Source organism: Carcharodon carcharias, chromosome 11, assembly GCF_017639515.1.
Source record: "Carcharodon carcharias isolate sCarCar2 chromosome 11, sCarCar2.pri, whole genome shotgun sequence".
Classification (NCBI taxonomy): domain Eukaryota; kingdom Metazoa; phylum Chordata; class Chondrichthyes; order Lamniformes; family Lamnidae; genus Carcharodon; species Carcharodon carcharias.
The window spans coordinates 9,075,999-9,093,676 of record NC_054477.1 but is presented as its reverse complement, the minus strand read 5'-3'; the positions used below and the strand labels follow the sequence as shown (position 1 = coordinate 9,093,676).

The window sequence follows — 17,678 nt, the reverse complement described above, 5'->3', positions numbered from 1 at the left end:
TAAGTTAAAGAATTCATCAGCTGACTCCTGTGACTCTGTTCAGTAGCCGCCCTCCACATTTCTAAACAAAAAATGAAGGTTAGGATCTATCAAGCGGGGTTCCACCCTGGGATCTGACTTGTCCAGGGATAACCTCAGCTGGGATCATAGGTGTCACAGTGAGACATTTCAAATGTACAGCTCCTAACTCTATAATCAATCGCCAGTGTCAATACGTGTCTTTTATACTCTTTCTTGAAAGTGCCAATAAGCAGATTAACTAAATGAACAATGCCCTAAATGGGGTACTGTTACTAAAATAAAACATCTCAACAGGAGTGTGTCAAATTAAAATATAAGTCCCATGGCTGATGACGCCCCTGTCAAAGAAGGCTTCAAGCCTGCCAGTGGGCACCTTGTGCTCATGACCAACCCCTTAAAGGGGTAAAAATTACATTTTGGAAGAAAACAAGTTCCGCAGAATGACACCCCAGAATTGAACCAAGGACCATTAGATTTTTCAGACTAACACTCTCCCAACTGAGCCATTATGACCACAAGTAATTATCCAATTAGTGCCCCCCATCTGTACATACTTGGCCTTAATTTATACCATTAACAGCAGCTACACTTCCTGCACCATCACTATATCCCCGGGCTTGGCCTAAATAGCCAAGTGGTTATGGTACTGGGTTTGTAACCCCAAGCTCAAAAGTTCAAATCTCAAGCTTGGCCTAAATAGCCAAGTGGTTATGGTACTGGGTTTGTAACCCCCAGATCAAGAGTTCAAATCTCATAATGGCAAACTATGAAACAATGTAACTTCATCTGAAACAGATGGAAACAGGTTTACTCAAAAAGAGTATCAAGAGTTCAAATCTCATGATGGCAAACTATGAAACAATGTAACTTCATCTGAAACAGATGGAAACGGGTTTGTACTCGAAAGAGTTACAGCTTGAACCTGTTCTTGTAGCAGCATATGGTAGAGCTTAAAAAAGGCTTGGCCTGAATAGCCAAGTGGTTATGGTACTGGGTTTGTAACCCCAAGATCAAGAGTTCAAATCTCACAATGGCAAACTATGAAACAATGTAACTTCATCTGAAACAGATGGAAACAGGTTTACTCAAAAAGAGTATCACTATATCCCCGGGCTTGGCCTGAATAGCCAAGTGGTTATGGTACTGGGTTTGTAACCCCAAGATCAAGAGTTCAAATCTCACAATGGCAAACTATGAAACAATGTAACTTCATCTGAATAGGAACAGATGGAAACGTGTTTGTATTCAAAAGAGTTACTAAACAGACACCTGCAGGTTTAGCACTCAAGTGCTGATTAGAAGCAATTTTATTTAAAAGATTATCACTATATCCCTCCATTCCCTGAGTATCCAAAAATCTATCCATCTGTCTTGAATATATTCAATGATGGAGCATCTACAAGTCTCTGGGGTGGAGAATTCCAAAGATTCACAACCCCTTGAGTGAAGAAATTTCTCCTCATCTCAGTCCTAAATGATCGGCCCCCTCATCCTGAGGCAGTGCCCCTGTGTTTTAGATTCCCCGACCAGTGGAAACAATCTGTGTGTCCATCCTATCAAACCCCTTCAGAATGTTACAGGTTTCAGTAAGATTGCCTCTCGTTCTTCCAAACTCCTGTAAGAAATTGGGGTCTTGAATAAATGGGTAGTTTCTGCACGATATAGAACCTTTATAGGATTTTATAAACAGCATTGATCCTCTCTCTGGAAAGAGGACTTCTAAACACTTTGACCTCTAAACAGTCTTAGTTCAGGCTGCCATGTTGATACTCCTAAGCTGGTAGGGTGGCGTCTTGTGCGCCTCCTTCTCTACGCAATTGCTTAGAAATTCCTAGGAAGTGACCCTCAGCAAGACGTAAACGAAAAAGCTGACCTCGAGCCGGGCGTCGGACAGGGAAGGAGGTGACCACCACGGCAGTTTGGGTTACTTGTCCTACATCCATTGGTCAGAAAGATTTGGATAGATGATTGACACTGGACTAAACTACCGGCCCCCCCAAAAAAAAGGGGTACATATATTGCTGGTGTAGGGGGCTGTGGTGGTGGTGAGGTTGCAGTGCTCGCCGGCAGTTGCCCTCCCCAAAATGGATGAGGAGGGAGGAGAAGGAGGAAGATGAGATCAACACACTCTATGGCAACCATCGGCCCGCTGTCTGGAATCAGTAAGCCACTCAACAGTCATGGCTCGCATACCTTTTCTGTCTAATTAGTTACTGCCTCACATCTAAACTGTTGTTTCTTAATAAACCATCTTTAAAATTCATTATGACCAGTCGACTGCCTTTTTAGGCATCTGTGGCCTCCGAATCCAAAATCTAACACTCCAGGGAATAGGGGCCCAGTCTACTCAATCAAATTATTGTCAGACATAGGCCATGGGAACAGGAGGCCAAAGGAACATCTTGCTGAGGTATTTAAAGTCTTTCTTTCTGTACAAATAAGTTAAAAATGTTTGGCCGCACTTTCATGCAGATCCTGATATGTTAGTGATAAAACAACAACAACAACTTACATTTATATAGCACCTTCCAAAGTAATGAAACGTCACAGGAGCTATTATCAAACATAATATGAGACCAAGCCCTGATAGGCAGATGTTAGGTCAGGTGGCCAAACGAGGTTTAAGGAGTGTCTTAAAGGAGGAACGTGAGATAGAGAGGCGGAGAGGTTTAGGGAGGGAATTCCAGAGCTTGGGACCCAGGCAGCTGAAGGCACAGCCACCAACGGTGCAGTGATTAAAATCAGGGACGCTCAAGAGGCCGGAATTAGATGAGTGCACAATCTAAGGATTGTGAGGGCTGGAGGAGCTTACAGAGAAAGGGAGGGGGCGATGGAGGGATTTCAAAACAAGGATGAGAATTTTAAAATCAAGAGGTTGCTTGACTGGGAGCCAGTCTAGGTTAGCGAGCACAAGGGTGAGAGGAGAAAGGAATTTTGGTGTGAGTATTTTTTATTCATTCACAGGCTGTGGATGTCACTGGCTAGGACACCATTTATTCCCCATCCCTAATTGCCCTTGAGAAGGTGGTGGTGAGCTGACTTCTTGAACTGCTGCAGTCCATGTGGTGTAGGTACACCCACAGTGCTGTTCGGGAGGGAGTTCCAGGATTTTGACCCAGCGACAGTGAAGGAACGGTAATATATTTCCAAGTCAGGATGGTGAGTGGCTTGGAGGGGAACTTCCAGGCGGTGGTGTTCCCATGTGTCTGCTGCCCTTGTCCTTCTGGACAGTAGCAGTCATGGGTTTGGAAGGTGCTGTCTAGGAGCCTTGGTGAGTTTCTGCAGTGCATCTTGTCGATGGTGCACACCACTACCATTGTGCATCAGTGGTAGAGGGAGTGAGCATTTATGGATGCGATGCCAATCAAGCGGGCTACTTTGTTATCAACGGTTTTGAACTTCATGAGTGTTGGAGCTGCACTCATGCAGGCAAATGGAGAGCTGACTTGTGCCTTGTAGATGCTGGACAGGCTTTGGGGAGTCAGGAGGTGAGTTACTCTCCACAGACTACCCAGCCTCTGGTGGTGGGGCAAGGTAGTTCAAAAAGACACTTTCCAATAGAGAAAAGAGTCTGGGGGTTATCTTTGCATTCCAGGATAACCCAGAAGCTACATTAGTTGGGATTCTGAAAATGGAGTTGAAAAAAATTGAAGGATAGTTTTTTTCCCAGGGGTGAACACAGGAGGAGTGCTGGAAAGAGAGACAAGTTGTCGAAGATTTACATCTTACACTCATCAGGACAAATGCAAGAATGCCAAATTTCAAATGATCACAACAATTTATACTACAGGAGAAAAGGATGCTGACTGGTTGGCAAGTTGGGATCTGGAACAATTGACCTGAAAAGTTGATGGAAACTGATTGTTTGAATAATTTTATACAGATCCTCACAGATAAAGAATTTACAGGGTTACAGACAAGGGGAGGATCTAAACATGACTGCTCTTCCAAAGATTAGCCCAAATATGATGGGCCAAACAGCCTCCTTCTGTGCTGGATGTTCTAACTGGCAGCTGTGAAACTGTATTCCGGCGAGGGTGAGAGTTGGTAGGACAGGGAGGAACTGAATGGGCTATCAAAGGAGAACTCAGATATTGTACTTAAGGAAGTACAAGCATGAAACCGGCCTTGAAACCATGGCGACTGCCTCATTAATGCTCAGAAAACAGAAGTGGGACTGAGGTAGATCTTGTTGCTCAATAAGAAAAAGCCATTGTTTCCTGTGCTGTGGAAGGTCTCCCACAAGCATTCTTAGAACTCGCGAGGGAGAAATCACTCGGATTCACTTTTTTTTTAAAGAGGTAGATGATGCTGGCATATTGGTGATGTCACTGGACTAGTGATCCCGAGGCTAATGCTCTGGCGACACAGGTTCATGCCCCACTGTAGCAGCTGGCAGAGTATAAATTCATCGAAACAAAGGAATTAGGAGCAGGAGTAGGCCATTCGGCTCTCCCTGCACCACTCCACCCCCTCCCGCAAGTCTGCGCCACAGTTCAATAAGATCGTGGCTGATCTGGTTGTGGTCTCAGCTCCATTTTCCTGTCTGCAAACCCCCCCCCCACCCCCAATAACCCTTGCCTCCCTTGTCTAACTCAGCCTCGAATAAATTGAAAGACCCAGCCTCCACTGCCTTCTGGGGAAGAGAATTCCACAGACTAATGAGCCTGTGTAATGGTAATGTTGTCACTGGACTACTAATCCAGAGACCCAGGGTAATGCTCTGGGGAACCGGGTTCAAATCCCACTACGGTGGATGATGGAATTTCCTGATTGTTGTAAAATGCCCTTTAGGGAAGGAAATCTGCCATCCTTACCTGGTCTGGCCTACGTGTGACTCCAGACCCACAGCAACGTGGTTGACTCTTAACTGCCCTCTGAAATGGCCCAGCAAGACACCCTAGGAATGGGCAACAAACGCTGGCCTTGCCAGCGACGCCCACATCCCATGAAAGAATAGAGGGAAGAAGAAAATGGGATATCAGAGGGAACAGGGGCTCTTTTCTCCAGAAAGAAAAGGCTGGAGGGTGACCTGTGAAGGAATTTGATCAGGTAGACGTAATGAATATGTTTTCAGGTACGTGCAAATAATATAAAATATTCAATTATAAACCAAAAAGACCATGGGAGAAGAGAGCGAGCATGGCGTGGGGGGTGGGGGGGGGGGGGGGCGGTGTTGGGGGTGGAATAACCAGTGCACATGAGAGGGAGGAAAGAGCAAAGGAACGGCGGGCGGACAGCGAGCGAGCAAGGGAATTCAAGAGAGAGCCCAAGTGAGGGAATATGAAGGAGCGGGATAGAGTGAGGGAATGATGGAGAACGTGCTGTGTTAGAGACTCACTTCACCATTTGCCTGATGGAGTTTGTTCAGTTTCTCTTGGTGCCTGATCTGTAATTTTGTCACATTCACCGGTTCAGGAGATAGACTGAAAAATAAACAACCAAAAAAAAAGTTCCATGAAACCACCACTGACACCACGGTCTGGAAAGGGAGGTTGAATTCATACAGTCTCCTTATCAATCTTTATCTCAGCAACCTGCTCTGCAACTCTGTTTACTGCCCGGCTCCCTAGATTTTTAACGCCCCTATTAAATCCCCAACCTCCCCGCAAAATTCTTAACCTTCCCTGTTCCGCAAATAACAATCCAATTGCTCCACATTAACTGAAGACCCTAATCCCTGGTACCGTTCTAGGAAATCTCCTCCACACCCTCTCCAGGGCTTTGCTATCCTTCTTAAAAGGGTGTTAGCCTCAAATAAGGGTTACAAAGCCAAGGTGGGTGTTCCCAGTTAAGTTGCTGATGCGCCAAATGGCCTCCATCTGCACTGTAAAGATGCTGTGATACAGTGAACAGGCGCAAGGGGCTGAGCGGACTCATCCGGTTCCTACGGTTCTTATAAATCTTTCAGAACCCAAAGCCAATTGGCATTCCAAATTGGAAGATGAGTGGGTAAGCTGGTGTGGTGCTAGCATTGTCACAGAGGCCATAGTGGATTCCAAGGCCAGCCTTTATTTAGAATACACCTTAGTTAGGAAGAGAACCTCTATGTTACCTGGGAGCTGAGGGCAAGTGGGGGTCGCACTTGTCTCTCCAGAGTTGAACAATGTCAGATTTCGTGAGGAGCTGGTTGTCTGTTAGTGAAAAGAAACCCAACAATATCAGTTTGGAAGTACAGGAGTTATACTAAAAGCTGCACTTGCCCTCGCTGGTGGATGCAAACGATCCCACGACCGACACTTCGAAGACGACGGGGGGAGTTCTCCCCCGTACCCCTGGCTGATATTTATCCCTCAACCAATATAGTGAAAAGAGGTGACAGTATCTGCTGCTCATGACATTGATGTTGGTGGGGCCTTACTGTGAGCTAATTGGCTGCCATGTTCCTGACATTGTTACAGTGACTACACTGCAAAAGTAATCCTTTGCCTGTTAAAGTGCTTCGGGACAATTTGAGGTCGTGAATCATGGAATAGAAAGTTATTTCTTTCCCCATTTTTCCAGTAGCGGTTTGCAGTCCAGTCTCAAAAAGGAAGAAAATTACTTTACAAAAGTATTCACAGCACAGAAACAGGCCACTCGGTCCAACTAGTCCATGCTGGAGTTTATTTTCCCACACAAATGTCCTCCCTCCCCCCCCACTCGTCATCTAATCCCAGTAACCCATCCTTCCAATCTTTACTTCCCCATGTGTTCATCCAGCTTCCCCCTTAAATGCATCTGCAATATTCACCTCAACCACTCCCTGCGGAAGCGAGTTCACATTCTCACCCAGCATCTGGGCAAAGAAGTCTCTCCCAAATTCCCGATTGGATTTATTGGTGACCACCTGACATTGACAGCCCTGGTTTTGATCTCCCCCCCAACAACATCGGACAGGATTTTCCAGGCCCGCCCACCGCGGTACCAAGAGTTCCCGCCTGAAGTCAACAGAACATTTGCTGGTCCGTCAAATTATCCATCCCACTGCAACGACTCCCGAAGGAGGTGGGACCAGAGAAACCTCCTGTCGTCTCTATCCCTAACCTATAAACCTCCTGTCATCTCTATCACTACCCTATAAACCTCCTGTCATCTCTATCCCTACCCTATAAACCTCCTGTCATCTCTATCCCTACCCTATAAACTTCTTGTCACCTCTATCCCTACCCTATAAACCTCCTGTCATCTCTATCCCTACCCTATAAACCTCCTGTCATCTCTATCCCTACTCTATAAACCTCCTGTCATCTCTATCCCTACCCTATAAACCTCTTGTCACCTCTATCCCTACCCTATAAACCTCCTGTCATCTCTATCCCTACCCTATAAACCTCTTGTCATCTCTATCCCTACCCTATAAACCTCCTGTCATCTCTATCCCTACCCTATAAACCTCCTGTCATCTCTATCCCTACCCTATAAACCTCTTGTCATCTCTATCCCTACCCTATAAACCCCCTGTCATCTCTATCCCTACCCTATAAACCTCCTGTCATCTCTATCCCTACCCTATAAACCTCCTGTCATCTCTATCCCTACCCTATAAACCTCCTGTCATCTCTATCCCTACCCTATAAAGCTCTTGTCATCTCTATCCCTACCCTATAAACCTCTTGTCATCTCTATCCCTACCCTATAAACCTCCTGTCATCTCTATCCCTACTCTATAAACCTCCTGTCATCTCTATCCCTACTCTATAAACCTCCTGTCATCTCTATCCCTACCCTATAAACCTCCTGTCATCTCTATCCCTACCCTATAAAGCTCTTGTCATCTCTATCCCTACCCTATAAACCTCTTGTCATCTCTATCCCTACCCTATAAACCTCCTGTCATCTCTATCCCTACTCTATAAACCTCCTGTCATCTCTATCCCTACCCTATAAAACTCCTGCCATCTCTATCCCTACCCTATAAACCTCCTGTCATCTCTATCCCTACCCTATAAACCTCCTGTCATCTCTATCCCTACTCTAAAAAACCCTTTCATAATCTTGAAGTTATCTATCAGATCCTCCTTCAGCATTTCCTTTTCTAAAGAAAAGGTTTGATCTTTCCTGATAGTTATAACCTCCCTGTTCTGAGACTAAGCCTGTAAATAGTTTATTTTTTGCTCTGCTCCCTCTCCAGTGTCTATATCTGCTTTGTAAATAAGAAGGCTGGGACTCAAAACATCTTGGTAACCACCAGTGCAGTCTCACCCAGTTTCTACAGAAGTTTACAGTAACTTTCTTTAAGGCGCTCTGTCAGCAGAGAGGTTTTCACAGACCATTGGATGAGCTGCTTATTTCAACATTGCCAGCATCTGGCCTGTTCTTGTAGCCACAATGTTGATGTGCCCAGCTGACTAAGCCTTGTGCCAATGGTGACCTCAAGATGTTGATTGTGGGAGATTACCTTGCAAGTCATGCTTGGGCCCTGTCTTACTGGAGATGATCATTGTCTGGAACTTACTGTGGCACAAACACTCGCCTGGTTGTACAGAACTTGAATATCATTGAAAAGAGAGACATGTTGCTGAAACTTTTTGTCTAGCACTCATCAGGACAAACACAAGAATATCAAATTTCAAACAATCACAACAATTTATACTACAGGAGAAAAGGGGGCTGATTGGTTGGCAAGTCAGCTCTGATTAGCTGAAGCATTGACATGGAGAAAGCAACAGGGAATTATAGACTCCCCAAGCTCCTGGGTAATTCAAAGGAATGAACCCAGACGGACCACCCGGCATTGACCTAAGCGCCGGCAAACTCAGCCCTGTCAACCCTGAAAAGTCCTCCTTACTAACATCTGGGGGCTGGTGCCAAAATTGGGAGAGCTGTCTCACAGACTAGTCAAGCAACAGCCTGACATAGTCATCCTCACAGAATCACACCTTACAGATAATGTCCCAGACACCACCAACACCATTCCCTGGGTATGTCCTGTCCCACCAGCAGGACAGACCCAGTAGAGATGGTGACACAGTAGTATACAGTCAGGAGGGAGTTGCCCTGGGGAGTCCTCAACATTGACTCCAGGTTCCATGAAGTCTCATGGCATCAGGTCAAACATGGGCAAGGAAACCTCCTGCTGATTCCGACATACCGTCCTCCCTCAGCTGAATCAATACTCCTCCATGTTGAACATCACTTGGAGGAAGCACTGAGGGTAGAAAAAGCACAGAATGTACACTGGGTGGGGGTCTTAAGTGGCCATCACTAAGAGTGGCACAGTAAGATCACTACTGACTGAGCTGGCTGAACCCTAAGGGACTGGGTCTGCGTAGGTGGTGAGGGAACTAACAAGGCGGCAAAACCTACTTGACCTCGTTCTCACCAATTAACCTGCTGCAGGTGCATCTGTCCATGACAGTATCGGTAGGAGTGACCACCACACAGTCATTGTGGAGATGAAGTCCCGCCTTCACATTGAGGATACCCTCCATCGTGTTGTGTGGCACTGTTTTGTTGTGTGGACAGTGTCTAAATAGGGGTTTTGAGGATTGTCTATTCTCTTGACATTTGCTGCTGTAGTCTGTAGTTTCTCAAAACCACTACTCTTTATTTATAGCAAGTGTTTACACATTTAGATCTCTACCCAAAGTTGAAGCTTCTCCTTTCAGATCTTTCTTACCTCTCAGTCATATGACCTGACATCATTATTACATAAACATCATGCCTGCTTCTGATGTTACTTTTACTTTACAGGAACTACCACCGTGGTAAATGGGGTAGATTTTGAACAGGTCTAGCAACTCAACACTGGGCATCCATGAGGCACTGTGGGCCATCAGCAGCAGCAGAATTGTACTCAAACACAATCTGTAACCTCATGGCCTGGCATATCCCCCACTCTACCATTACCATCAAGCCAGGGGATCAACCCTGGTTCAATGAAGAGTGCAGGAGGGCATGTCAGGAGCAGCACCAGGCACACCTAAAATTGAGGTTTCAACATGGTGAAGCTATAACACAGGACTACTTGCATGCCAAACAGCATAAGCAGCAAGTGACAGACAGAGCTAAGCGATCCCACAATCAATGGATCAGATCCAAGCTCTGCAGTCCGGCCACATCCAGTTGTGAAAGGTGGTGGACAATTAAACAACTCACTGGAGGAGGAGGCTCCACAAATATCTCCATCCTCAATGATGGGGGAGCCCAGCACATCAGTGCAACAGATAAGGCTGAAGGATTTGCTACAATCTTCAGCCAGAAGTGCCGAGTGGATGATCCATCTCGGCCTCCTCCAGAGGTCCCCAACATCACAGATGCCAGTTTTCAACCAATTTGATTCAATCTGCATGATACCAAGAAACAGCTGAAGGCATGGGATACTGCAAAGGCTATCGGCCCTGATAATATTCCAGCAATATTACTGAAGACTTGTGCTCCAGAACTTGCCACGCCCCTAGCCAAGCTGTTCCAGTACAGCTACACACTGGCAACTACCCGGCTATGTGAAAAATTGCCCAGGTATGTCCTGTACACAAAAAACAGGACAAATCCAACCCAGTCAATTACCGGCCCATCAGTCTACTCCCCATCATCAGCAAAGATAAGGAAGGTGTTGTTGACAGTGCTATCAAGAGGGACTTACTGGCCACACGGCTCCTGACCCCATTACAGCCTTGGTTCAAACATGGACAAAAGAGCTGAACTCAAGAGGTGAGGTGAGAGTGACTGTCTTTGACATCAAGGCAGCATTTGACCGAGTGTGGCATCAAGGAGCCCTAGCAAACCTGGAGTCAATGGGAATCAGGGAGAAAACTCTCCGCTGGTTGGAGTCATACCCAGCACAAAGGAAGATGGTTGTGGTTGTTGGAGGTCAGTCATCTCAGCTCCAGGACATCACTGCAGGAGTTCCTCAGGGTAGTGTCCTCAGCCCAACCATCTTCAGCTGCTTCATCAATGACCTTCCTTCCATCATAAGGTCAGAAGTGGGGATGTTCGCTGATGATTGCACAATGTTCAGCACCATTCGCAGCTTCTCAGATACTAAAGCAGTCCATGTCCAAATGCAGCAGAACCTGTACAATATTCAGGCTTCGCCTGACAAGTGGTGAGTAGCATTCATGCCACACAAGTTCCAGTCAATGACCATCTCCAACCATTCAATGGCATTACCATTACTGAATCCCCCACTATCAACATCCTGGGGGTTACAATTGGCCAGAAACTGAACTGGACTAGCCACATAAATAGTGTGGCTACAAAAGCAGGTCAGAGGCTGGAAACTCTGTGGAGAATAACTCACGTCCTGACTCCCCAAAGCCTGTCCACCATCTACAAGACACAAGTCAGAAGTGTGAAGGAATACTCTCCACTTGCCTGGATGAGTGCAGCTTCAGCAACACTCAAGAGACTTGGCACCATCCAGAACAAAGCAGCCGCTTGATTGGTACCATATCCACAAACCTTCACTCCCTCCACCACCAATGGACAGGAGCAGCAAGTGTGTACCATCTGCAAGATGCACTGCAGAAACTCACCAATGCTCCTTTAACAGCACCTTCCAAACCTGTAACCTCTACCATCTAGAAGGACAAGGGCAGCAGATAGGTGGAAACACCACCTCCTGCAAATTTCCATCTAAGTCACTCACCAACCTGACTTGGAAATATATCGGCCGTTCTTTCACTGTCGCTGGGTCAAAATCCTGGAACTCCCTTCCTAACAGCACTGTGGGCGTACCTACACCACATGGACTGCAGTGGTTCAGGAAGGCAGCTCACCCCCACCTTCTCAAGGGTAGTTAGGGATGAGTGATAAATGCTGGCCCAGCCAGTGAAGCCAACATCCCATAAATGAATAAAAAAAAACTTGAGGGAAATAAACTTTCAGGGCTACAGAGGTCAAGAACGGGACTGACTGAATTTCTCCATCTGGGGCAGACGCAGTGGACCCAATGGTCTTCTTCTGCACTGTAAATGACTGGATGGCTCTTATCAGGTGGCCAAAATAACTCAACTTTCAGCTCTTGATGATGAGGTCTATCATGCCGCTCCCCTCGGACTTTCTCATTACTTACATTCTTTTGCCACGATATTCCAAGTGTTCTTGTGTAAGCCCATATTTCAAAAGCTTTGAGACTTTTGATCATTTTGTTGCATATAATAAAGATTTCACAGGCAGGAGGGCTGCAGAGGCTGGGTCGTTAAGTATATTCAAGGCTGAGATAGACAGATTTTTAATCAGTAAGGGAATCAAGGGTTATGGGGAAAAGGCAGGAAAGTGGAGATGAGGATTATCAGATCAGCCATGATCTCACTGAATGGCAGAGCGGACTCGATGGGCCAAATGGCCTAATTCTGCTCCTACGCCTTCTGGTCTTAAACACAAGAACACAAGAAATAGGAGCAAGAGTAGACCATTTGGCCCATCAAGCTTGCTCCACCACTTAATTCGATCATGGCTAATCTTGGGTTTCAACTCCATTTTCCCGTCCACTCCCCCATTTCCCTTAATTCCCTGGGAGACCAAAAATCAGTCTATCCTGGCCTTAAATGGACTCAATGCTGGAGCATCCACAGCCCCCTGGGGTGGAGAATTCCAAAGATTCACAACCCTCTGAGCGAAGAAATTTCTCCTCATCTCAGTCAAAAATGATCAGGCCCTCATCCTGAGGCTGTGCCCCCCGTGTTTTAGATTCCCCGACCAGTGGAAACAATCTCTCAACGTCCCCTCTGTCAAACCCCTTCAGAATCTTTAAAACAAACAGAAAATGCTGGAAAAACTCAGCAGGTCCGACAGCATCTGTGAAGAGAGAAACAGAGGTAACGTTTCGAGTCCGTGTGACCCTTCTTCAGAGCTCTTCGAGGGTCATGCGGACTCGAAATGTTAACTTTGCTTTTCTCTCTCCACAGATGCTGTCAGACCTACTGAGTTTTTCCAGCATCTTCTGGTTTTGTTTCAGGTTTCCAGCATCCGCAGTATTTTGCTTTTCCCTTCAGAGTTTTGAAGGTTTCAATGATATCGCCTCCCATTCTTCTAAACACCAGAGTTCCGAAACTTCTGACGAAAGGTTGACCTGAATCGTTAACTCTGTTTCTCTCTCCACAGGACCTGCTGAGTATTTACAGCACTTTTTTTTGTCCTTAATGCAAAGAACATAAGCCCAATTTACTCAGCCTCTCATCATAGGACAGTCCCCTCAGCCCAGGGAGCAACATAGTGAACCTTGGCTGCACAGCCTCCTATGCAAGTGTATCCTTTCTTAAATATGGAGACCAAAACTGCACACAGTATTCCAGATGTGGTCTCACCAAAACCCTGTACAACTGTAGCAACACTTCTTTATTCCTGGTACTCTGATCCCCTTGCAATAAAGGCCAATAAAAAAAGCACTTTAATTCTGACCTGTGAATACAATGTGACACTGTTTAATATGAGCTCCTTGCTTCAGGGTCTGTAAGGTCAAATCAAAGGCCCAACCATCCCCTTCTCGGGGCAACTAGAAGTGGACAATAAAAGCCAGCCCTGCCGGTGATGCCCACATTTCAGTTTTAAAAATCGTGTGAAAAAAAGGTGTCCACCTAAATCGAACGACGCGACATTAAATTAAACTGACTTGTTCCGACATGACCCAATCCAGCCCCTTACCCTGCCCCCACTCCCTGCCCCTCAAGCAGAGATATTGCTTGTGGCAACCTCTCTATCTAGTTGGAGAGGTCACATGACCAACACCCTCGGTGCAGAAAAGGGAATGCTGATGCTCCGTGGGAAAACAATTTGACACGTGGGTTCAGAATGTTTCAGCCAGAGCTCAACATTCTCAGAAATGCTGACCGCCAGGCACAGAGGTGTGACCAGCATTGAGAGCTTTCCTTTTGGGAGGTTACAGATACAGACCTGTGGCTCACAGCTCCCTGGCACTGGTCTGTTTCTATAAGCAGCACCACCCGCCAACCCCCCACCACCACCACCAACCGCCACCCCCTCTCCCCCACCCGCCCCCCCCCCCCCCCCCCCCCCCCCCCCCCCACCCCCGCGCCCACCTCACCCCCCCAGGCTTCGTATTGTCCCTTTTCAAAACCATGACTCAATTAAGACAAACACTCCAGCTTCTGTGCAACATGGCGCTGGTGCTGTATAAAATGGCCCATTGCTCCAAATTATTCTCTGTGCTTTGGGATCCAGAGGAGGACTTGCATTTCTATAGCGTCTCACACACCCCGACGACACCACTTTACAGCCAATGAAGTACAGCTACTGTCGTGGTAGAGCAAACCCGACAGCCAAAGTGCACACAGCAAGCTCCCACAAACAGAGATGCAACGATGACCAGGTAATCCGGCTTTGTGACATTGGTTGAGGGATAAATGTTGGCCGGGACACTGGGGAGAACTCCCCTGCAATTCTTCAAACCCCTGCCATGGGATTGTTAACAGCCACCTGCGGTACACACACACATACACACACACAAACACACACACACACACACACCCCCTCAGCCTCATCCGAAAGACAACACCCCAAACAGTTCAGCACTCCCTCAGTCAGTACTGGGAGTGCCAGCCTGGATTTTGGGTTCAGCTTTCCAAAGTGGGGATTGAACCCCACAACTTCCTGACTCCAAGGTTCTGAGTGTTACCCACAGAGTCACAGCAGTAGGTAAGGCGTAGGGACACCATTGTCTCCAGGTAAAAGGCATCCCAGCTTGAAAACATATCATAGAACCATAGAACCATAGAACACTACAGCACAGAAAAACAGGCCATTCGGCCCTTCTAGTCTGTGCCGAAATATTATTCTGCTAGTCCCATTGACCTGCACACAGTCCATAACCCTCCAGACCTCTCCCATCCATGTATCTATTCAATTTATTCTTAAAACTTAAGCGTGAGCCCGCATTTACCACGTCAGATGGTAGCTCGTTCCACACTCTCACTACTCTCAGTGAAGCAGTTCCCCCTAATGTTCCCCCTAAACCTTTCCCCTTTCACTCTAAAGCCATGTCCTCTCGTGTTTATCTCTCCTAATCTAAGTAGAAAGAGCCTACTCACATTTACTCTGCCTATACCCCTCATAATTTTGTAAACTTCTATCAAATCTCCCCTCGTTCTTCTACGCTCCAAGGGATAAAGTCCTAACCTGTTTAATCTTTCCCTGTAACTCAACTCCTTAAGACCCAGCAACATCCTAGTAAATCTTCTCTGCACTCTCTCAATCTTACTGATATCCTTCCTGTAGTTAGGCGACCAGAACTGCACACAATACTCCAAAGTTGGCCTCACCAATGTCTTATACAACCTCAACATAACATCCCAACTCCTATACTCAATACTTTGATTTATGAAGGCCAGTATGACAAAAGCTTTCTTTACAACCCTGTCTACCTGTGACGCCACTTTCAGGGAATTATGTATCTGAACTCCCAGATCCCTTTGTTCCTCCGCAATCCTCAGTGCCCTACCATTTACTGTGTATGTCCTACCTTGGTTTGACCTTCCAAAATGCAACACCTCACACTTTTCTGCATTAAATTCCATCTGCCATTTTCTGGCCCATTTTTCCAGTTGGTCCAGATCCCTCTGCAAGCTTTGAAAGCCTTCCTCGCTGTCCACAACACCTCCAATCTTAGTGTCATCAGCAAACTTGCTGATCCAATTTACCACATGATCATCCAGACCATTGATATAGACAACAAACAACAATGGTCCCAGCACAGATCCCTGAGGCCCACCGCTAGTCACAGACCTCCAGTCTGAGAAGCAATCATCCACTACCACTCTCTGTCTTCTCCCACACAGCCAATTTTGAATCCAGTTTACAACCTCTCCATGGATACCAATTGTCTGAACCTTCTGAACTAACCGCCCACGTGGGACCTTGTCAAAGGCATATCACTGAAATAACAGAAAAATACTGCAAATGCTGGAGAACTGAAATAAAAACAGAAAAAGCTGGAAAAGAAACTCACCCGATCAGGATGCATCTGTGGAGGGAGAAAAAGTTTTGAGTTCAATGTTCGAACTCTGTTTCTCTCTCTCTCTTTCCACAGATGATGTCTGAGTGAGCTGCTGAAAACCAGCATTTTCTGTTTTTGCATTTACCACGTCACATGGTAGCTCATTCCACACTCTCAGTGAAGAAGTTCCCCCTAATGTTCCCCCTAAACCTTTCCCCTTTCACCCTAAAGCCATGTCCTCTCGTGTTTATCTCTCCTAATCTAAGTGGAAAGAGCCTACTCACATTTACTCTGTCTATACCCCTCATCATTTTGTAAACTTCTTTTTGCATATCACCTGCTCCTCCACTAGTCACTGGATCAAGATCGTGGAACTAAAATAATAGCACAAAACAAACAACTGCGGATGCGGGAAATCCAAAACAAAAACAGAAATACCTGGGAAAAACTCAGCAGGTCTGGCAGCATGGGTGGAGGAGAGCACAAGTTGACGTTTGGAGTCCTCATGACCCTGTTGTTCTGTTGAAGGGTCATGAGGACTGGAAAACGTCAACTTGTGCTCTCCTCCACCCATGCTGCCAGACCTGCTGAGACTTCCCCCCCACCCACCCACCCACCCCCAGGTATTTCTGTTTCAAAATCCTGGAACTCCCTCCCTAACGGCACTGAGGGTGGACCCACACCAGGTCGGACTGCAGCGGTGCAAGAAGGCAGCTGAGGGGCAGTTGTTCGGGATGGGTAACCAATGCCTACGCCCCGGGAAAGACTCGGACGCCAGCCAGCCGGCCGGCCGGCAAACACCGAGTGAAAGACTGAGATCAACAAACTTTCATCAGCAATCGGCTCAGAGGGTTTGACCGGTGTCCTTTGACAGCGACGCTTTCTGGCCGCACCACAAATGGGATCAATGCAAAACCGGGGAGAAAAGATTCCAGGCAGCAGCTTGGGAGTGGGGTGGGGGCTGGGGAGGTTAAAATGAGGCAGAATTAGCGGACGTTAAAGAACTCCCAGTGGGGTAAAATCACCACTGAAGTTGCAAAAGGGGTTTTTGTTGGTTGTATCAGACGAAGGGCCCTTCCCGTGCACAAGTCGACAAGACAAAAGGCTGGCAGTCTGCTCACAGGACAGGATGAGACCCTCGAAGTGCAGCTTCTGGTGCCGGTCCCGGTGCTGGAGCTGGACAATAATGTGCCTCTTCCACTTGCTGCTCGACCTGCGAGTCGCCATGACTGAAAGTGACAAGAGAGATTGGGCAACCCAGAAAAGGTAACAGTGCGGCTGACGTCACCGCGCGAGGGAGGGAGGGAGGGAGGAAGGAAGGGAATCCCCCCAACAACAACAAACTCAAGGGAAAGACAAACTCAAGAGACAGCTCTCCCTTTGGAAAGAAAAGACACATTAGGTTGATAGATATATGTACATGCACCCTATACACATAAGCACCAGGTGCATAACAAGGCACATATATACCCATGGGGAATGGGGAGGGTTTCAACTTGTGATGTACCAAATATCAAAGCCCTACCCGTGATTGGCAGAATGGTTCGTCTTTATTTTGCGTTGGGAAATCGAAAGTTAGATGGGTTTAACCCTTTAACCCCTTGATTATCTGCTCCTATCACTGCTTGCTTGTCCCCACGACCACACCCCCCTTAAACCAGCTTATATTTCACCCCTCTCCTAATATTCACTCAGTTCTGTTGAAGGGTCATGAGGACTCGAAACGTCAACTCTTTTCTTCTCCGCCGATGCTGCCAGACCTGCTGAGTTTTTCCAGGGT

General features: G+C 46.7%; 1 protein-coding gene across 1 annotated transcript in view; it reads right to left on the bottom strand.

Moving 5' to 3' along the window:
• The window catches only part of LOC121283835 (autophagy-related protein 16-1-like), a 96,620-nt gene extending 79,478 nt beyond the window's left edge, over nt 1–17,142 (bottom strand). Inside the window, exons 1-3 of the mRNA XM_041198613.1 lie at nt 17,020–17,142; nt 6,077–6,155; nt 5,363–5,447 (exon numbers count right to left, since the gene is read on the bottom strand). Coding sequence (XP_041054547.1) covers nt 5,363–5,447; nt 6,077–6,155; nt 17,020–17,125 — 270 coding nt within the window. The 5' untranslated portion in view covers nt 17,126–17,142. The remainder of the gene's footprint in view (nt 1–5,362; nt 5,448–6,076; nt 6,156–17,019) is intronic.
• Nucleotides 17,143–17,678: the final 536 nt, after the last annotated feature.